Here is a 23060-nt window from a genome sequence, read left to right on the forward strand (position 1 = left end):
TATATATAATTATATAATGCTCTAAGGTGCCCTGGTGGCACAACAGTTAAAACAGTTAAGCACTTGTCTGCTAACCAAAAGGTTGGCAATTTGAACTCACCCAGATGAAAGGCCTGGTGATCTGCTTCTGTAAAGATTACAGTCAAGAAAATCCTATGGAGCAGTTCTACTCTGCAACATTTGGGTCACCATGAGTTGGAATCGACCTGATAGCAATGGGTTTGGTTTGGTTTTTTTGATTTTTGATTAGTGTTTGCATGACATATCTTTTTTATTCTTTTACTTTCAATTTACCTATATCATAATGTTTGAAGTGAGTTTCTTTAATTGATATATTTAGACTATTTACATTTAAAGTAATTATTGATACGATAGCGCTTAAGTCCATTTTATTATTTGTTTTCTGTTTGTTCTATTTCTTGTTCCTCCTTTTCTTTTTTCTTGCCTTCCTGTGAATTACATTTTTTAAGAGTTCTACCTTGATTTATTTGTTTTTGAGTATATTGCTTTGTATGATATTACCATGTACATTCATGCTATGGGTTGAATTGTGCCCCCCAAGAAGATAACTTCAAGTCCTAACCACTGGTACCTGCAGATGTGGCCTTACATGGAAATAGAATCTTTGCAAATATAATTAGTTAACATGAGGTCATACTGGTGTAGGGTGGGCCCTTAATCCAATATGATGAGTATCCTTATAAAAAGAGAAGAGACAGACAGACACAGAAAGTGTCACGTGAAGACACAGACTCAGAGGGAAGACAGTCATGTGAAGATAGAGGCAGAGACTGAAGTGATGCTGCCACAAGCCAAGGAATGCCTGAGATCACCAGAAACTAGAAGAGGCAAGGATGGATTCTCCCCTAGAGCCTTCAGACAGAGCATGGCCCTGCTGACACCTTGGTTTCAGACTTCTAGTCTCCAGAGCTGTGAGAGAATAAATTTCTGTTGTTTTAAGCCACCCAGTTTGTGGTACTTTGTTATAGCAGCTCTAGGAAGCTAATACAATACATAACTTAACACAGCCTCTTGGTGTTGAGTACAGTTTAGAAGCCTTACTTATATTGATGTTCCTTTATCCTTCCTCCTTCTTAAATATAATTGTCTTGAGTATTTTCTCTACTTTCATTGAGCACCACATCAGATGGTATTATAACTTTTGCTTCAACCATAAAATATGACAAAGAAACTCATGGGGGGAAATATAGTCAATTATGTTTACTTCTATTTCTACCCATTAAATTGTTCTTTCCTTTTTGAAGGACCCAGACTTCTTCTGTTATCATTTATTTCTCTTTGGAGAGCTTCCTTTAGCCATTCTTTAGGGGTAGGTCTGATAGAAACAAATTCTCTTAGCTTTCATTCATCTGAGAATATTTTTATTTTCCTTTCATTCCTGAAGGATTTTTCAACGGATATAGAACTCCTGGTTGGCAGTATGCTCTTTTATCTTCACAAATTCTTTATATCATCACGCTTTAAAAATTTTTACACTCTGGCTGGGGGCTATTAAATTGTTTCACGTTTTTCCCAAAAAGGTTTACAGTTTTACATTTAAGTCTATTTGAGTTAATTTTTATATATGGTATGAGACTTAGGCTGGATTTTTTTTTTTTTTTTGGCCTATGGATGCTGTTTTGCTGAATGGCAATTCCAGAACACTTAATTGTGCTCATGAGGAACCTGTACATAGACCAAGAGACAGTCATTCGAACAGAACAAGGGAATATTGTGTGGTTTAAAGTCAGGAAAGGTGTGTGTCGGGGTTGTATCCTTTCACCATATTTATTCAATCTGTATCTGAGAAACAGGACTATATGAAGAAGAATGTGGCATCTGGATTGGAGGAAGACTTATTAACAACCCGCAATATGCAGATGACACAACCTTGCTTGCTGAAAGTGAAGAGAACCTGAAGCACTTACTGACGATGATCAAAGATCCCAGCTTTCAGTATGGATATACCTCAACATAAAGAAAGCAAAAATCCTCACAAATGAACCAATAGGCCACATCATGAGAAACTGTGAAAACATTGACATTGTCAAGGATTTCATTTTACTTGAATCCACAATCAACACCTATGGAAATAGCAGTCAAGAAATAAGATGATGTGTTGTGTTGGGCAAATCTGTTGCAAAAGACCTCCTTAAAGTGTTGAAAAGCAAGGATGTCATTTTGAGGACTAAGGTGCGCCTGACCCAAGCCATGGTGTTTTCAATCGCTTCATATGCATTCAAAATCTGGACAATGAATAGGGAACACCAAAGAAGAACTGACGCCTTTGAATTATGGTGTTGGCAAAGAATATTGAATATACCATGGACTTCCAGAACAAACAAACATGTCTTGGAAGAAGAACAGCCAGAACGTTTCTTAGAAACAAGGATGGGGAGACTTCATCTCACTTACTTTGGACATATTATCAGGAGGGACCAGTCCCTGGAGAAGGATATCATGCTTGGAGGGTTGGCAAAAAAAGAAGAAGACCCTCAATGAGATGGATTGACACAGTGGCTGCAACAATGGGCTCAAGCGTAATGATGATTGTGAAGATGGCATAGGACAGGGCATTGTTCATTCTGTTGTCCATAGTGACACTATGAGTCAGAAGTGACTCTATAGTACCTAACAACAACAATGGATGTCTAGTTACAGCATTTTTGAAAAGTCTATCTTGTTCCCATTGAATTGCTTTTGCACTGTTGTCATAAATCAGTAGGGCATACTACTGTGGGTCTGAGTCTATATACTGTTTCATTGAGCTATGTGTATATCCATCCTCCAGTGCTACACAGTCTTGATTACTATAGCTGTATAATAAGCCTTGAAATCACATAGGCTGATTCCTCCCACTTTATTCTTCTTTTTCAAAATTGTTTTAGTTATTCTAATTCCTTTGCCTTTCCTATAGCTTTCAGAATAATCTTATTTATTTGTACAAACAATCTTGCTGATATGTCAATAGGAATTGCATTAAGACTGTATATTGAATTTGGGGAGAAGTGACATCTTTACTATGGTACATCTTTTGTTCCATGAACATGGTATGTCTCCCCGTTTATTTAGATCTTTGATTTCTTTCATGAGTGTTTTGTTGTTTGTAGTATGCAAGTCCTGTACATGTTTTAGATTTACACTTAAATGTGTGTGTGTGATTATAAATGGTATGCATTTTAATTTTGGTGTCTCTATGTTCATTGCTAGTACAGGCAGCCCTGACTTATTACGTATTCAAGTTATGATGAACCACACTTATAACTGTTTTTTTTGGGGGGGTACATGTTATCGTTAGTAATATGTACTACATACGATGTTGCAGTGTGTAATTTGCCGATGTTGTTATTCTCAGATGTAATGTTTCCAATCCCCAAAGACAAATAAAGATTGGATTTATAAACATATTGATAATAAAAAGCAATAATAATGAAAACTAAAAAAAAAATAATGTATTTGACTTATGTCAGAACCAACTTACGATGGCGTAGTTGTCAGAAGAGAACCCAGTTGTAAGTCGAGGACTACCTGTAGATAGAAATACAGTTGATTTTTATCCTATAAAATTGTTTATAGTATCCTGTTATCATTTTTTAAATCTTTACTACATCTGTAATTATGCCTCCATTTTATCCTTTGTGTTATTTGTGTTTTTCTCTTTTTTTCATAATTAATTTTTCTGGAGTTTCATCAATATTTTAAAATCTTTTCACCAAACTAAGTTTTAACTTTGTGGATCTCCCTATTATATGTTTATTTTTATTTCATTAATTTTGTTCTTATCTTTATTATTTTCTCTTCTCAATTTTCTTTGATAATCAACTTTTTAAGTTCCAGTCTTTTTTATTTTTTAATGTAAGCATTAAGATTATGACTTTTCCTACAAGTACTGCTTTATCTTTAACCATATTCCACAAGATTTGATATGCAGATTTTCATTAAAGCACAGTTATAAACACTTTTTAATTTCTGTTATAATTTCTTCTTTGACCCATGAGTTATTTAGAAGTGTTTCTTAATTTTTCAAATGTACAGATTTTTTTCTATTTATCTTTTTAAAAAACTTTTTGTTTTGAAATAATTACAGATTCACAGGAAGTTGCAAAGGTAGTACAGAGGGATACCGTGTGTCCTCCACTCAGTTTTCCCAATGGACACATTTTACATTACTAGAGTACAACATCAAAACCAGAAATTTGACATTAGTATGATGTATGTAATAGTTCTATGCCATGTTATCACATGTGTAGATTCAGGTAACTATCACCCCTGTAAAGACACAGAACTATTCCATCACCACAAAGACCTCCCTCATGCTGCCTCTTTATAGTCACACTGAGCCTCCTCACCCCACCATCCCTAACCTCTGGCAACCACTATCTGCTTTCTATATCTCCAGATATCCTTTTTAAAATGTTTTATGATTAACTGCATTTTTGTCACAGGTGTATCCATTTCTTAGGGAGATCAGTTTCCTTTGACTTATGCCAGTCAAATTTTGATGCTATGTGATGTTATAAGGTGTAAACAAGGTTAGAATTGTTACGTCTTCCTCATGATTTAAATCAGTTGTCATTATATAGTGCTTTTCTTTATCACTATTAAATTTTTTTACTAAAAATCTACTTTGTCTATTTATAAAGTAACATCAGTGTTATTTTGATTAACATTTGTCTGATCGAACTATCTATCTAGTTATTTTTTTTTCAACTACACACACGCACGCATGATTTTTATTTTTTTAACCTTTTTTGTACTCTTGTGTTTTAGACATATCTTTCTATATCTGATGGAAACCCTGGTGGCATAGTGGTTAAGAGCTCTGGCTGCTAACCAAGAGGTCGGCAGTTCAAATCCACCAGGTGCTCCTTGGAAACTCTATAGGGCAGTTCTGAGTCAGAATCGACTCGACAGCAGTGGGTTTTATATCTGACGTTCTGACAATCTTTGTCTTTTAGCAGGATCATTTAGACTTTTTAAACTTATGCACACACACACACTATACATATGTGCAAAATTATCTCATCTATTTTTCCTCTGCTTTCTTGTCTTTTTGTTGATTGTATTTTCTCATTCTCTTTCCCCTTCTCTATTCATTCTGAATTTATAACTCTATTTATGTAATTTTGTGATTACCCCAGAAAATTTGACATAAACATTCAGGTTTTCAAAGTGCAAAACTTGTCAATTAAAATTTTTACCCTTCTCTTGAACAATACAAAAACCACTGAGTATTTTCATTTCAGTAGTACCCCTACTGGCTTATGACTTATTATTCTTACAAGTAATTTAACTCTATTTTTAACTTTTAAAACACAAGTAATTTTCTTTTTCTTTTCTTTTTGGTTTAGATTTATCCAAATCTTTACTATTTTCTTTCATTGCCATTCTTTGCATTACAAGCCCTCAATCTGGGACCACATCTCCTCCTCCTGAGAAACTGTGTTTAGAATTTACTTTGTGAGGGTGTGTTGGTGGCAAACTTCCTCAACTTTTTTTTTTTAATCTAAATTTTCTCTTTGAAAGGCCTTTATTGAATTCTTTGTCTAAAAAAAGAGTAAAATATCTTTAAAGATATTTTAGCTGGTGTGTTGATGGTTATTTTATCTCACCACATTGAATTATTTCATCATTGTTTTGCTTATACAATTGCTGTCGAGAAGTGAGCTTTAAATTTAATTGTTGCCCATTTGATGATAGTCTGTCTTTTCTCTGACTGCTTTTAAGGTCTTCTATATGTTCTGGTGTTCTGCAGTCTCACTAGGATCTATCTAGGTATGGATTTCTTTTTATTTTTCTTATTTGGGATTTGTTGGGCTTCATCTGATTCCTCTGTGAATTTGTGGATCGATGTCTTTCACTAGAACAGGAAAATTCTCAGACATTATCATACAAAATATGTTTCTTCCTCATTATTTCTTTATTCTCTTTGTGGAACTCTAATTAGATGTTATGCTTCTCACTCTTTTTTTTATTGTACTTGAGATGAAGGTATATAGAACAAACTAGCTTCTCATTAAACAGTTAGTACACATATTGTTTTATGACATTGGTTAACAACCCCATGACATGTCAACACTCTCCCTTCTCGACCTTGGGTTCCCTATTACCAGCTTTCCTGTCCCCTCCTGCCTTCTAGTCCTTGCTCCTGGGCTGGTGTGCCCCTTTAGTCCATTTTGTCCTATGGGTCTGTCTGATCTTTGGCCGAAGGGTGAACCTCAGGAGTGACTTCATTGCTGAGTTGAAGGGTATCCAGGGGCCATACCCTCAGGGTTTCTCCAGTCTCTGTCAGGCCAGTAGGTCTGGTCTTTTTTTGTGAGTTAAAATTTTGTTCTACATTTTTCTCCAGCTCTGTCTCAGACTCTCTGTTGTGATCCCTGTCAGAACAGTCGGTGGTGGTAGCCAGGCACCATCTAGTTGTGCTGGACTCTGTAGTGGTGGAGGCTGTAGTAGTTGTGGTCCATTAGTCCTTTGGACTAATCTTTCCCTTGTGTCTTTGGTTTTCCTCATTCTCCCTTGCTCCTGAAGGGGTGAGACCAGTGGAGTATCTTACATGGCCGTTCACAGGCTTTTAAGACCCCAGACGCTACTCACCAAAGTAGAATGTAGAACATTTTCTTTATAAACTATGTTATGCCATTTGAGCTAGATGTTCCCGGAGACCGTGATCCCTACAGCCCTCAGCCCAGTAATTCCATCCCTAAGGGAGTTTGGATTTCTCTACGGAGCTTCCATGACCATACCCTGAACAAGTTGTGCTGGCTTCCCCAGTTTTTCGTACTTCTTAACTTTCACCAAAGTTACCACTTATCTATTGTCTATTTAGTGTTTTTCCACCACACCCCTCCTCTCCCTGGTGACCATCAAAGATTGTTTCTTTTTGTGTGTAAACCTTTTCATGAGTTTTTATAGTAGTGGTCTCATACAATATTTGTCCTTTTATGATTGACTTATTTCACTCAGCATAATGCCCTCCACATTCATCCATGTGTGAGATGCTTCACAGATTCATCATGCTTCTCACTGTTAATGTTTCTTAACCTCTCTTTCATATTTTCCATCTCTTTGTACTGCCATCTTGGTTTTTTTTCCAGATCTACAGCCCAATTCTCCTGTCCTGTCTTCAATACCATCTAATCCACTGTTCGATCTATTAAATTTTTAATTCTAATAATTCTACTTTTTAAATTTCTTGGTTCTTTTTCAAGTCTGATTGGACATTTTCAGTCTCTTTCTCTTGAAATTTTTCAATTTTTTTCTTTAAAATATCAAATATATGTTTCTGTTAATTCCATTATTGGAGGTCTTTGCAGGTCTAATTTTAGAGTATGTTTCTTCTTCTGGGTGTTTCTTATGGTACTTTGTCTCAATGCGTGTTATTATTATTATTTTCTCTGATTGCTCATATCCTGTAACTTTATCTGTGGAGATCTTTGTTACCTAAATCAACGCTGGTTCCTCTAGAAAAGATCTGAATTTGCTTCTGCCTGGTAGTTTGGACACCACCAGCCTGGAACCATTTTAAACTAAGTTCTTGGCTAGAGGTTTTCAAGACATCCATGTGGTATGAATTAGGGTTGAAAACTCTTGTAAGGGCCAGCTAGTAGTTATTAATTCTCAGGGGAGATTTCCTTCCTTTCCAATCAGGACATTTCCAGACTGGCAATTCTCATGCAGTTCCTGAGGGGTGGGTGGATTTACTTCCAGTTCATACTTCCAGTGAGGATATAAACCTTTGGACCCTCTCTTCATGCAGGAAAGTTGTCTTATTAAGTTCCTCATCTTAGGAAGAAACTGGGACCTTCCTCCTATCCCCTACATCCAAAAAGGCTGTGAAAACAAAGTTTTTAAGTTCAGTCAGTTCATCAAGTGATCTCTCAAGGAAATAGCCAGCCTCTAGGGTCTGCTTACTTCTTGGGAAAGCTGCAGCATAGTTTTTATTTACTTTTTGGCTTCAGAATATTTCTTACTCATTTGCTACTTCATTAATATATTTAAATCCCTTCCAACACTTTAAATGATTTTTAGCAGAAGGATCAAAGTAGCTAGTCCACCATACCACCAGTAACAGAGGTTTTCTGTCATAACATCTTCAATCACTCCCCTAACAATGAATATTTCCCCCTGTGTTTTCTCTATTACAAACTAAGTGGTGATGAACATTTTTGTACATACAGTTTTTGTATATTCTGTCTAGTTAGTTCCAATAAAAATTTGTGGAACTCTAATTGTTCAGTTAAAGGGAAAGTACATCAAATGTTTGGACACATGTTGTCAATTTGCCGTTCAGAATTGCTGAATAAATTTACCCTCTCACCAACAGTGTATGAGAATGCCTGCTTCCTACATCTTTACCAACATTAAAAACAAACAAACAAACAAACAAAAAAAAAAAACAAACAAGCTTGTTGCTTTCGGATCGATTCAGACTCATGGTAACCCCATGTGTTTCAGGGTAGAGCTGTGCATAGTTTTCAATGGCTGTGACTTTCAAGGAGCCCTGGTGGCACAGTGGTTAAGAGCTTGGCTGCTAACCAAAAGGTCTGCATTTCAAATTCATCAGCTGCCCCTTGGAAACTCTATGGGGCAGTTCTACTCTGTTCCATAGGGTCGCTATGAATCAGAATCTACTCCACAGCAATGGGTTTGGTTTTTTTGGATAACTTTTCAAAAGTAGCTGACAAGTCTTCCGAGGCGCCTCTGGTGGAGTTGAACTGCCAACCTTTTGGTTGGTAGCCAAGAGCCAAGCGCTTAACCGTCTGTGCCACCCAGGGACTCCCTCACCAACATTGGATGGTGCTATTTTTTCTTCCTCTTTCACACTCTTTCCATTTTCTCCACATTTTTCAAATTTGTTTTAATTACGTATTTTCATGATGTTTGGGAACAAATTATAGTTCTTTCTTTTTGATAAATTGGCTGTTCATATTTTTTCCCAATTTAAGCCAAAACACTGCTGCAAAATGTAGGCTTCAGCAGCCCAAACATTGTTGGAGCTCCCATTCCAAAGTGGTCCTTGCTGTGGCTCTAAGTCCTTTCCTTCATTTCTTACTATCTGATACTCTCCTATCATGGCTATTCTATCTCCTCTCTCCTTCATCCCACTCTTACTCTGAGCAGATAATTTTTTTCTACTTTATTTAGAAGCTAGAGGTCCTTCATGTAAGTGGTGCCACATATCCACTTCAGTATAGCTCACCCCCACCTGCGCTGTACCAGCCTATGCTAGGCTCTGGTGAAAAGTCACACTCTTTACCCTCAAGGAAGTTATAGTTCAAGAGAGAAGGCATTAAACCAATAATTTCAATGTAATGTGGTTAGAGAAAAGAAGAAGGTATTATGAGAGACCAGATAAAGACACTTTAGCCTAACCTGAGGATATGTGTTGTTGTTAGTTGCCTTCGAATCCATTCTGACTTATGACAACCCCATGTGTTACAGAGTAGAACTGCTCCATAGGATTTTCTTTGTTGGAATCTTTATGGAAGCAGGTGGCCAGGTCTAACTTCCACAGTATCCTTCAGTGGGTTTGAGCCACCAACCTTTAGGTTAGTAGTTGAGCACAAGCTGTTTGCACCACCTAGGAAGAAAGGCCTGGTGATCTACTTCCGAAATTCAGCCAATGAAAACCCTGTGGATCACAAGTGTCTGATCTGCAGCCAATCATGAGGATAGTGCAATAATGGGCAGAGTCTTGTTTTCTTGTTGGAGGCCAACGCGACATCAGTTAACAACAAGGATTTAGGGAAGACTCTCTGGAAAGATGGCCCTTGATCTGAGTAGAAAAGATGAATACGTGTAGCCCCAGGTTAATAAAATGGAAAGATCGTTCCCGCCAGAAGAAACAGAATAAGCGATGTCAGAGGAAATGAAACATGACTGGGAGCTACTCGAGTGTAAAAGAGAAGCAAGGTATAGGTGAGGGTGGAGAGGTAGATGGGACCAGATCTGGAGCAATCTTGTGTGCTGATCCAGGTTGCCTGGGTTTTAGGTGATGAGGAACTTTTCAAGCGATATAAGCAGGGGCATGGTTGTGAGGTGTGTGATTTCGAGAGATTCCTCTTATGTTGCTTGTGCTTTTGGTGTCATATCTAAGAAGGTTTTCCCTAACCCAAGATCATGTAGATTCACTCCTGTATTTTCCTTGAATAATTTTACAGTTTCATCTCTTACATGTAGGCCTATGACCCATTTTTAGTTAATTTTGTGTGTATGTGTGTATGGTGTGAGGAAGGGGTCCAGCTTCATTCTTGTGCTTGTGGATATCCAGTTGTCTCAGACAATATTCAATATTTATTGAAAAGTATCCTTTAAAAATAGTTTTCTTACATTTGCTAAGTCATTGTAATAGTCCAAACTAAAAGAAAACTGTGAACTAGGGCATAAGCAGTGGGAATGGATGTGCTGGGGAAATCTGAGAAATATTTAAAGTAGAATTGCAATGAGATGGTGGCTGTGGTCATGCAGGGGAGGAGAAAGAGGACTTGTAGGTTTCTGGTTCCCATCTTTTCCCTCCAGATCAGGGGGTATGTAGCCTTGGCATCCCACATGACTGTGTGGCCATCCCAGACCAGTCTGGTGGGGCCTTGTGGTTCATCCTCATGACTTCAAGATGAAAGTCGGTTGCTGCATGATCAGCTTGGCCACAGGAGACAAGACTCTCGGGAGGACAGTTGTATTTCATTTTGTGGTTCCCTTAGATTGGAGCAGCTTCAGTGCCTCGGTTCAAAGAGAAAATGGAAAGGCTTGTATTGAAGATGAATGTAGTCGGTGAACTCCAGAAGCATCAAGCTTCTATCAGCAGTGCCAAGGGTCTACAGGCAAAATGAACTCTCCTAATTATTCAGTGAAATCTGATAACTCTTGGGGAGGAGTCTAGGCTCCAGAGTCATCTTGCCTACAGCACACAATGCCCCAGAATTCTGCAGCTCCATGCTGGGTTCACTCCCTGCTTTCCTGGGGATCAGAGAGTTTTCCATTTCTTGGCATTTGCTGTTTAGCCCTAGTAGCTACGTGGCTGATCCTCACTTTGGGAAAAATCCTTTAATGAACTCATTGGACAGTTGACTCTATTCCCCACCCAGTCAGCAGTGGGACTGGTAAATGTAGAAACTGCCACCAAGGTAATGATGGGGTACACCACCCACAGAACTGCTGGCTGGGGCTGAGGCCTCTGATGAGAACAAGGGGAAATCTGTCTGGAAGTGATTCTGCCAGCCCCTGACCTCAGTGACAAATCCACAGCTTACAGCATAGCCCCACCTTGGGAGGAGGAACAGAAGAGCTCTGTTCTGTGTCCTGGGGAGGAAGCTCTACCGTGCAAAGTTTAGAGGGGCTCCTACAGAGCCTCCTTTGATGAGAAAACTCTCCACCCAGGACACACTTCCCTGAGAGTGACCAGGCTCCCATGAGAACCAAAAGAAGATATTTCGTTCTTATGAATGATCTCTGACCTGTGATCATTTCAAGGAGGACAGTAGCCCTGCAGTCCTTTAAATATTATCATCAATTATGTCCGGAAGTGTAGAGCTAAAAGTCCTAGAGGTTTAGTCTACCCTCTCAGCTTACAAAAGAGGAAACTGAGCCCAGACAATTAAGTGACAAGCCCAGAGTCATAAGAGATTTAATGCTGCTGTTCTATCCACTCTATCCTCTGCTCAGCTCTGGTGAAGAGACTGTTAAGCTTAGGAATTACTAATTGGAAGGAATGAAACATACCTTGAAATGGTCTCAGAGTATGGATGAGTACAGGACCCTTGTCGGTGTCCAGGAAATAGAAGGTCCATAGTACTTGTGAATTGTCTCAATTTTGGGAGCTTTTAGGAATCACATTCTTTTTACACGGCTGATAGAAAATTGCTACATAGATCTCATCTTTAGTTCACGGTAGGACATTCCATTCTTTCCTGTAGTAGCCATCTGGTGAGTCAATTCACACTACAGCCATGTCAAAGTGAAGCACACCAATGTCAAACAATTATCCAAGGCTTGACAGTAGCCTAATTAGATGCAACTTATTGGAGCCTCCAGCTAGTTTAGAGACTGGAGTCTCTGGGTGATGCAAATGGTTAAGTGCTCAACTACTACTCAAAAGGTTGATGGTTCAAACCCACCTGAAGGTACCTTGGAAGACAGGCCTGATGATCTGCTTCTGAAAGGTTCCAGCCTTGAAAATCCTATGGCGCAGTTCTACTCTGCACACATGGGATTGCCGTGAATCAAAATAGACTGGACAGTTGCTAACAACAATACATGGCAGAGGGGAGGGGTGAAGTATCCTACTTCCCACCTTTCCACATGTCTGAAACAGCTTTGGTTGGAGGATACCAGGTGGTGAATGAGAAGGACTCATCTGCACAGCCTTGTGAGTGCAGAAGAGGCTCCTCTGATCTGCCTGTGGATGGTGACACTGCTGTCTTGGATGCCATTGAAACAAAAGGCTGAGCCCCTAAAAGGTAGAGAACTGAAGGGGCCAAGTGACTGATCTGGTTGGTTCAATTTCCTCAAGATAAGCCTTTTACAGCCAACCTTGAAACCCTAAGAGAAAGATTCCCTCCTTTAAACGTGGCATTGAGCTAATCTGGGGAAAAAAAAAAGCTCCACTTCCTATGATTTCTCTTGCCATCAACTGGTTTTACTTGCCAAGAGATTTTTAAATCATGATTCAGAGACGGGACTTTATAGAGAGGACTGAAAGAAAGAAAATTTAACAATAAACACACTTTGTTTTAAGCCTACTGATGTGACAATTGAAATAAATGTAAAATGAATCACTTGTTTTTGTTCTGGTTGTAAAAGTCATACACGCTTATTGTAGAAAATCTGGGAAGTACAGAAAGGAGTAAAAAGGGAAATAAACTTGTTGCCATTGAGTCGATTCCCACTCATAGCAACCCTACAGGACAGAGTAGAACTGCCCCATAGGGCTTCCAAGGAGCGGCTGGTGGATTCGAGCTGTCAACCTTTGATCAGCAGCTGAGCTTTTAACTGCTGCACTGCTAGGGCTCCATTAAAAAAAGAAAATAAGCATCCATAATCCCATCACTCAAATACCATCTTGCTAATTTATGAGAACAGGATCTTGTTAGTCTTGTTTCCTGCCATACACTCAGTTCCCATTGTTGTTAGGTGCCGTCGAATTGGTTCCAACTCATAGCAACCCTATGTACAATAGAACAAAATACTGCCTGATCCTGCACCATCCTCACAATCGTGGCTATGCTTGAGCCCATCGATCATAGCAGTCACTGTGTCAATCCATCTCATTGAGAGTCTTCCTCTCTTTTGCTGACTCTCTACTTTACCAAGCATGATGTCCTTCTCCAGGGACTGGTTCCTCTTGATAACACGTCCAAAGTATGTGAGACAAAGTCTCACCATCCTCGCTTCTAAGCATTCTGGCTGTACTTCTTCCAAGACACATTTGTTTGTTCTTCTGGCAGTCCATGGTATATTCAGTATTCTTTGCCAACACCATAATTCAAAAGCATCGATTCTTCTCTGGTCTTCCTTAGTCATTGTGCAGCATTTGCATGCATATGAGGCGACTGAAAATACCATGGCTTGGGTCAGGCCCACTTTAGTCCTCAAAACAACATCTTTGCTTTTTAACACTTTAAAGAGGTCTCTTGCAGCAGATTTGCCCAATGCAATACATCGTTTGATTTCTTGGCTGCTGCTTCCATGAGTGTTAATTGGATCCAAGTAAAAAGTGAAATCCTTGACAGCTTCAATCTTTTCTCCATTTATCATAATGTTGCTTATTGGTCCAGTTGTGAGGATTTTTGTTTTCTTTATGTTGAGGTGTAATCCATACTGAAGGCTGTAGTCTTTGATCTTCATCCATACATGCTTCAAGTCCTCCTCGCTTTAAGCAAGCAAGGTTGTGTCATCTACACATCAAAGGTTGTTAATGAACTTTCCTCCAATCCTGATGCTGCATTTTTCTTCATATAGTCCAGCTTCTCAGATTATTTGCTCAGCATACAGATTGAATAAGTATGGTGAAATGATAAAACCCTGAGGCACATGTTTCCTGATTTTAAGCCACGCAGTATTCCCTTGTTCTGTTTGAATGACTGCCTCTTGGTCTATGTACAGGTTCCTCATGAGCACAATTAAGTGTTCTGGAATTTCCATTCTTCACAATGTTATCCATAATTTGTTATGACCTACACAGTCGAATACCTTTGCATAGTCAATAAAACACAGGTAAACATTTTTTCTGGTATTCTCTGCTTTCAACCAACATCCATCTGACATCAGCAATGATATCCCTGACTCCACTTCCTCTTCTGAATCCAGCTTGAATTTCTGGCAGTTCCCTGTCGATGTACTGCTGCAACTGCTTTTGAATGATCTTCATCAAAATTTTACTTGTAAGTGATATTAATGATTCTGTTCAAAAATTTTTGCATTTGGTTGAATCACCTTTCTTTGGAATGGGCACAAATATGGATCCCTTCCAGTTGGATTGCCAGGTGGCTCTTGTCTTCCAAATTTCTTGACGTAGACGAGTGAGCACCTCCAGGGCTGCATCCATTTATTGAAATATCTCAATTGGTATTCCGTCAATTCCTGAAGCCTTGCTTCTCGCCAATGCCTTCAGTGCAGCTTGGACTTCTTCCTTCAATACCATCAGTTCTTGATCATATACTACCTCCTGAAATGGTTGAATGCCAACCAATTCTTTTTGGTACAGTGGCTCTGTATATTCCTTCCATCTTGCTTTGATGTTTCCTGCGTGGTTCAATATTTTGTCCATAGAATCCTTCACCTGTTGCAACTTGAGGCTTGAATTTTTCTGTAGCTCTTTCAGCTTGAGAAATGCCAAGTGTGTTCTTCCCTTTTGGTTTTCTAACACCAGGTCTTTGCACATTTCGTTATAATACTTTACTTTGTCTTCTCAAGTCACCCTTTGAAATCTTCTGTTCAGCTCTTTTACTTCATCATTTCTTCATTTGTTCTCGCTGGTGTACATTCAAAAGCCAGTTTTAGAGTCTCTTTTGACATCCACTTTGTTTTTTTCTTTCTTTCCTGTCTTTTTAATGACCTTTTGCTTTCTTCACGTATGATGTCCTTGATGTCATCCCACAACTCATCTGGTCTTTGGTCATTAGTGTTCAATGCGTCAAATCGTTTCTTGAGATAGTCTCTAAATTCAGGTGGGATATACTCAAAGTCGTACTTTGGCTTTCATGAACGTGTTCTAATTTTCTTCAGCTTCAACTTGCACTACCATATGACTGTTTGGCAGTGGGGACCTGACATTGTGCTGACTGATGAGACTGAGCTTTTCCATTGTCTCTTTCCACGAATGTGGTTGATGTGATTCCTGTGAACTCCATCTGGCGAGGTCCACGAGTATAGTTGCCATTTATGTTGTTGAAGAAAGGTATCTGCAATGAAGAAGTCATTGGTCTTGCAAAATTCTATCGTGCAGTCTCCGGCAACATTTCTATCACCAACGTCATATTTTCAAACTGCCAAACCTTCTTCTTTGTTTCCAACTTGCACATTTCAATTACCAATAATCATCAGTGCATCTTGATTGAATGTTTGATCAATTTTGGATTGCAGAAGGTGGTAAAAATCTTCAATTTCTTCATCTTTGGCATTATTGGTTGGTGTGTAAATTTGAATAATAATCATATTAACTGATCTTTCTTGTAGGTATATGGATATTATCCTATCATTGACAGTGTTGTATTTCAGGATAGATTTTGAAATGTTCTTTTTGAAGATGAATGCAACACCATTCCTCTTCAACTTGTCATTCCCAGTGTAGTAAGCCATATGATTATCTGATTCAAAATGGCCAATACCAGTCCATTTCAGCTCACTAATGCCCAGGATATTGATCTTTATGCATTCCATTTTTGACAACTTCCAATTTTCCTGGATTCATACTTTGTACGTTTCATGTTCTGATTATTAATGGGTGTTTGCAGCTGTTTCTTCTCATTTTGAGCAGCTGTTTCTTCTAATTTTGAGTCGTGCCACATCAGCAAATGAAGGTCCCGAAAGTCTTACTCCATCCATGTCATTAAAGTTGACTGTACTTTGAGAAGGTATCTCTTCCCTGGTGGTATTTTGAGTGCCTTCCAACCTGAGGGGTTCAGCATCCAGCACTACATCAGATAATGCTCCACTGTTATTCACAAGGTTTTCACTGGCCAAGTTTTTCAGAGGTAGAGTGCCAGGTCCTTCTTCCTAGTCTGTCTTTGTCTAGAAGCTCTACTGAAACCCGTCCATCATGGGTGATCCTGCTGGTATTTGAAATACAGGTGGCATAGCTTCCAGCATCACAGCAACATGCACACCACCACAGTATGACAAACTGACAGATTAAGTGCTTAATAAACGTTTGTTGAATAAATGTTACTGTTTTGATGTAATTATTTCTAGTCCTTTTCTATGCATATTTTACATGATTGCAGTCAAACTCAGTTTGTAACTTTTTTCCTTCACTTATCATGATGACAGACGTATTTCCTCAGGTCACAAAACTTTATAAACATTATTTTGAAAGCTGCTTAGCGTTATGTATTTTGTGTATACTTCATTTACTTATTCTTTTTCATATTTTTAGATATATGGGGGAAATACACATTTCAAAGGAACTTTGTAAATAAGACTTCATCTGTGAACAAGTAGATATACTGGCTGTTTTGCTAAACTCCTCTATGTTCAGTGGACCCTAAAGCTGCTAAAATCACATTCTGCTATTTACATTCATAACCTCATGCGAGTACATGAAGAAGTAGGAATAATGCCAGAGGGAAGTCTTGAAATTTGAATCAGGACATGACCTCTTCAGACTATTGTAATTAATAAATATCTTTTTATAGTACATTGTGTGAAATACTTAAGCCAAAGATGCAGTCATCATGCTAAATTCTAGAAATACAGAGACTCTAGAATTCGACTGAATTTTACCTGCTGTCTAATTCCTACTCTCCTTGTGAAGAATCCCCTGGGCTACCCTGGCTAAAGTGAGAAGACAGTTATGGTCAAGTTGTTATAGCGCCACCTGCTGCTGAAAAGGAAAAATGCCTAGGAATCCTCCAGGATGAATTCTCTGATTTTAAACACTGACTCGTACAATAAATCAAAGAGAGTAGATATGTGGTTTCTTGCAGGGTCCCCTTGTGTGAGGATTGGATGCAGTTCTTTAAGAAAAAAGGCTGTGAGTGGATTTCTGGCTTCAGATGGCTACATAGTATACTTGATTAATCCTATGTCTTAGAAATTTTTATCAAAATTCAAAAGGAATATACGAACAGGGAGAAATCCATGTCATAACAGGGAGAAATCCATGTCAGAACAGGAAACCATGGAAAGGGGCCAACCACGTTCTGGAATCTATGAGATCTTTCTGCATGATACATGATATAGTGCAGGGGAGACTGGATTGAGGAAAGGGCTCATTAGCTTGCCATTGACCACAAGCCTTCCTAGGAAATGAGTGGGGCAGACGCCAGGAGAACCCTGCCTCCAAATACCCACTAGCTCATAGTGGTAAGGGCTGGAAGTGAGGGTGGGTTATCGGGCGCATGTTGTTATTAGGTGTTGTCGAGTTGTTTTCCACCCACAGCAAACCCAAGTGACAGAGTGGCACTGCCCCATAGGCTTTTTTTTTGGCTTTAATCTTCACAGAAGCAGATCACCTGGTCTTTCTCCCTCCGAGGCACTGGGTGGGTTCGAACCGCAAACCTTTCAGTTAGCAGCTGAGTTCTTAACCATTTGCGCCACCAGGGCTCCTGAAAACCTGTTGCCATCAATTCCAACTCATAGCGACCCTATACTACAGAGTAGAACTGCCCCATATAGGGTATCCAACGAGTGGCTGATGGATTCAAACTGCCGACCTTTTGGTTAGCAGCCAAACTCTTAACCACTGCGCCACCAGGACACTTAGCAAGATACAAGTTACCTCAACTCTGGGAAATGTTCCAGATGCTGGAGTTTGCACATACTTGGCACACGAAATTAATTAAGAGCCTGGCAGTAATGTCAGTTAGAAAAGGATGGCAGGTGCCCTCAACAAACCATTACCCTGGGACACTAAATCGCAGAGGGATTTGAGCCATTTATAGTTTCCAGGTCAAATAATCAATGCCCAAGGATTTTATACTCAGCCAAGCTATTATTCAAATGTGACAACCACAGAAAGACATTCTTTGATATGCTGAAATTCAGAAAGCATCCCAGCCATACAGCCTTCCTGAAGCAAAACACACACACACACACACACACACACACACACACACACTTAAGGATTATGGTGGTGAGTAGTGAAACCAATATAACTCAAGAATTAAATGGAGATCATCATGGCTAATAGAATTATAAAATTAGAATACCAATATAACAAATAGTTCCCAGAAAAGAAGTAAAAGAATTCTATCATCAGCATCATTATCGGCCTCTCTCCCTAAAGCTCCAGTTTGGGGTGAAGAAAGGGAAAGAGTGAACACTGAGATTCTCATCTTACACCAGAAAGAGTTATATATATTCTATTTCATTATTGACCCTGACAGGGAAGTATGAGTTCAAGTATGTTATTGAATATACTTAATCTGTTGCTTTTATATTCTACATACTCAGTGCAATGGAAGAATTTCCAAATTATTAGTATAAAAAGGGAGCAAAGAAAATTTGATCAGTGTTGCAAAATAGAAAAAGAATAAGAGATCGCAGGCAAATTGAACTTACGAGTATGGATGAAAAAAGTCCCAAGTTAAATCTTTGCAGATAGAAATCAATAATATAATAAAATAATAATGTTCTCAAGAATGCATGGATGGTTCAACGTTAGAAAATATATTTACACAACATTCGCTGAATAAATGTTAGCGTCTATTGTGTGCCAGAACAAGCTAACTTCCCTGATCATCCTCTCTCAATCCTCCTGGGTGCCCCATTTATGACATTCCCTATTTATTTTCTTGTTCACTTCATTCATAGCACTTATCATTCACTGTAGTTATTTTGCACTTTTATTTATTTGCTTGTTTATTATTGGTCTTCCTTTACTAAAATGCTATTTCCCTGAGGGTAGCCATCTGGTCTGTTTTGTTCACTGCTCTATCCCCAATGCCTAGCAAAGAACCTCATACATAGTAGCTGATGTATTTGTTCAACATTAACTCAATATTTATGCAATATCTATTCATTTTTAATTAAATGAATGCATGAATGTATAACTGAATGTCAGTGACTATAAATCCCTGCCTCTAGAGGGCCTAAGGGAGTCCTGGGGTGGTGCAAATGGGTAATGCACTTGGTAGCTAACTGAAAGGTTGAAGGTTCGAGTCTGCCCAGAAGCACCTCGGACGGAAGGCCTGGTGATCTACTTCTGAAAGCTCACGGCCATTGAAAACCCCATGGAGCACAGATCTACTCTAACACACATGGGGTCACCATGAATCGAAGTTGACTTGACAGCAACTTTTTTTTTATAGTCTATAATGTTGGAGACAGATAATTCAACAAGTTCTTCCATAGTTGTGTCAAAATCCCAGTTTTCTAAGCGTGTTTTTCTATTCTAACTTACTTGCTGAATAAAAGACATGGGAACTGTTTTGCAGGAGTCTTCCACAACTTCCTCTCAAGAAAAGTCTGGAAAGCTAGAAGCGCAAAGTAATAACTACCTGCTTCCCAAAGCCTGCCATCAAAGGACACGCAGCAACTCAACCAGTAAGTGTCTCATCAGAATGTTTTCAGGAGCAAAGTTACGTGTTCCTGAATATCAGGAATATCAGGAATGTTGGGAGATTGGTGGGGGGGGGGGAGGTCTTTGCTGGTCCTGTTGGACTAAACCAAAATTGTGGTCCACTTGTCTCCCTGAGAAAATTCTTCATTGCGTGTACATACCCTGCCCAGCTGGAGGACTTCTGCATTTAGGTTTAGAGTTTCTCAGTGGTTTAGTCAATTCCTCCTCTAGACTCTTGAGTGCCATGTTGGAAAGACCTCAGAGTGGAGGACAGGAGACACGGGCCTCACTCCTGGTCCATCTTCCGGATTGCTTCTTGACCTTGAGAAGGTCACAGTCTCTCCTTAGTCCTCTGTTAGCTCATCTGTAATATGGTAGGGGTGAAAGCTGGAAGATCCCATGATTCTTAGTTACCGCAAATAGAATAACACTAATAAAAGTCATGAATATTTGTAGAATACTGAAAAGCATGAAGAAATCAAAGCCATACCAAATCTCAATATTAGAGATAATCTCTTTTAATGTTTTCAATTATTTCCCTCTTTCTATGCCTATTGAAGACTGACACTGATATCTCTTTCTGTATATATACATATATATATATATGACTTTTTCTCATATCATTAGAAACTTTGTAAACACCAATTTTAGTGGCTACATAGTTTTTCATTATATGAATGTATCATGATCTTGTTAACCTACTCCCCATTATTAGGAATTTAAGTTATTCTCGGTTTTCCAGTAAGATAATCGACCTTGCTGAATTTGTACATGAAATTTTATTTGATTTTGTGATGATTTTATCAGGAAAAATGTAAGAGGCAGTTGAGTGGTATGGTGGTTAAGGGGTCACATTTGGGAGCCAAAGCACTTGGATTTGGATCCTGCTTCCAGTGCTAATTATCTACGTGACTTTGGGCACATCCCTGAAACTAAGCTGTGTACTGTTCTGCTGTAACATGCACTGTCATTAAATTAATCATCTATTTTTGGACAGCTAGTTGCTTTTTATTTAATTTTTGGTGAAAATATACACAGCAAAACTCACTTCTATTACACAGTTTCTAAACATATGATTGTAATAACATTGGTTAAATTCTTCACATTGTGCCAGCATCTTGTTATTTATGTTCTAGTTGTTTCTCTCTCATTTACTTAATCTCCCTGCTCCCCAACCTTCTCAGCTATGCTTTAAAATGGCTGTTGACCCTTTGGTCTTATATAGATTAAAAAACAAAACAAAACAAAACCTGTTGCTGTCAAGTCGATTCTGACTCATAACAACCCTATAGGACAGAGTAGAACTGCCCCATAGGGTTTCCAAGGAGAGGCCTGTGGATTCGAACTACCAATCTTTTGGTTAGCAGTCATAGTTCTTAACCACTCTTTCTCTCTCTCTATATGTATATGTATACATATGTATTTAGATAACACAATACTCAAGGGTGATAATCTTTACTCTTTGGGTTAAACTGTTACTTAGTTTAAAGGTGACTTCAGGAGATAATTTCAATTCAAGGTTTGAAGAGCAACTCAGGGCCATAGTCTCGGGAACTCCTCCAGACTCAATAGGTCCAGTAAGTCTGGATTCTTTAAGAATTTGAAATTCTGTTCCACATTTTTCTCCCTTTTTAATCAGGGTTTCTCTATTTTGTTCCTGATCAGAACATTCGGTAGTGGTAGCCAGGCACCATCCCCTTCTGATCTTAAGGTGGAGGAGGCAGTGGTTCATGAGACAATTAGTCCTGTACTCCAGTTCCTTCTCTGATTCTTGCGTTTTCTTCTTTCTCTTTTGTTCCACATGAATGAAGACCAATAGTTGTATCTTAGATGGCCACTTGTAAGCTTTTAAGACCCCGGACACTACTCACCATTCTGGGAGGTAGAACATAAGAACTACAGTATGCCAATTGACTGGATTGTCCCACAAGACCATAGCCCAAACCAACAGAACTAATCCCATGAGGTGACTGGTTATGTCTAATTAGTATCAGCATCTGTAGCCCCTCCATTTTTTGTTGTTGTTATTGTTGCAAAACCATACACAACCTAGCACTTGCCCATTCATCCCTTTTCCCTATGTACAGCTTATTGGTATTGGTTACGTCGGTCATGCTATACAAACTTCACCCATATTCAATGCTACCTTTGCCATTTCTATCAACAAGAAGTGACTATTACCTAAGGAGTATTTCTCCCTCTTCCCACCGCCCCACACCCCAGTAACCACTATTGAACATTAGTTTCTGTATATTTACCTATTCATGTCGTTTCATAAAAGTGAGAACATACAATATTTTTTTTTGTAATTGACTTATTTCACTCAACATAATGTACTCCAGGTTCATTCATGTTGTAAGATGTTTTAGGAACTCATTTGTCTTTACTGCTGAGTAATACCATATTTTCACGCAAATAATGTGTGCCTTCAACATTTATTTGCCAACTATGCCCTCCACCCCACCCCAAGGTATTTTCGTAAGCTGCTATGCCAATTTTTTTAAACACGTTGCTGTAAAAAAAGAAGAAATTAGGATAGACACTTGTGAAAATACTTCATGGGGGAGGGAGCAGTTGGCAAACAAATGTAGAAAGTATGCACTGTTTTCATAAAAATATGGTATTTCATTGAATGTATGTACAACATTTTACTTATATATTCTTCTGTTGATGGGCACTTAGGTTGTTTCTATCTTTTTGCTATTGTGAGTAGTGCTGCAATGAAAGTAGGCATGCATATGTCTGTTCATTTCACTTCTATTAGATCCCCAGGGTTTTATAATAAATTTTAATTTTTTTCTTTTAGCATAATTTTCTAGAAATGAAATTTTGGGCCATGAGCTAACTACGGTTGCTATTACTATCAGTTTTAAAGTAATTGATGACTATTTGGTCTCATATGGGTGATTTTTTAAAGGAGCACAGTACTTACAGGTGATATTCATTATTTTTTGAACTGATTTGTTACTTAGCTACAAGGTGACCTCAGGGATTACTTTTGGTTTTCAGTGGTTGATTTTTCAGAAGTAGATGGCCAGATCTTTCTTTGAGGCACCTCTGGGCCAACTCAAACCTCTAATCTTTTGGAGTTGTCCCTCCAACCACCAGAGACATGGGCTAACACTTCTCCGATAATATATATGAATGCCCACTTCTTCAATCAAAGCACATACTGAATCATAATTTAAAAAATATTTGCTTTACAGGTTTTTCTGTGCGTCCTCCTCTCCATCCATTCTCTGCTCTTTCCTGCCCTGCTTTGCACCCAGGAGTAGCTACATAATTTGTGAGGCTCAATGCAAAATGAAAATACAAGGCCCCCTGTTCAAAAATTAAGAATTTC

General features: G+C 38.7%; 1 protein-coding gene across 1 annotated transcript in view; it reads left to right on the forward strand.

Annotated features, from left to right (window-relative positions):
* IL16 (interleukin 16) overlaps positions 1–23060 on the forward strand; it is a 107327-nt gene that overhangs the window by 30491 nt on the left and 53776 nt on the right. The window contains exon 3 of the mRNA XM_012558802.2: positions 19593–19701. Within this exon, the coding sequence (XP_012414256.1) occupies positions 19593–19701 (109 nt within the window). The remainder of the gene's footprint in view (positions 1–19592; positions 19702–23060) is intronic.

The sequence above is a fragment of the Trichechus manatus genome, unplaced genomic scaffold (assembly GCF_000243295.1).
Source record: "Trichechus manatus latirostris isolate Lorelei unplaced genomic scaffold, TriManLat1.0 scaffold00186, whole genome shotgun sequence".
Lineage (NCBI taxonomy): Eukaryota > Metazoa > Chordata > Mammalia > Sirenia > Trichechidae > Trichechus > Trichechus manatus.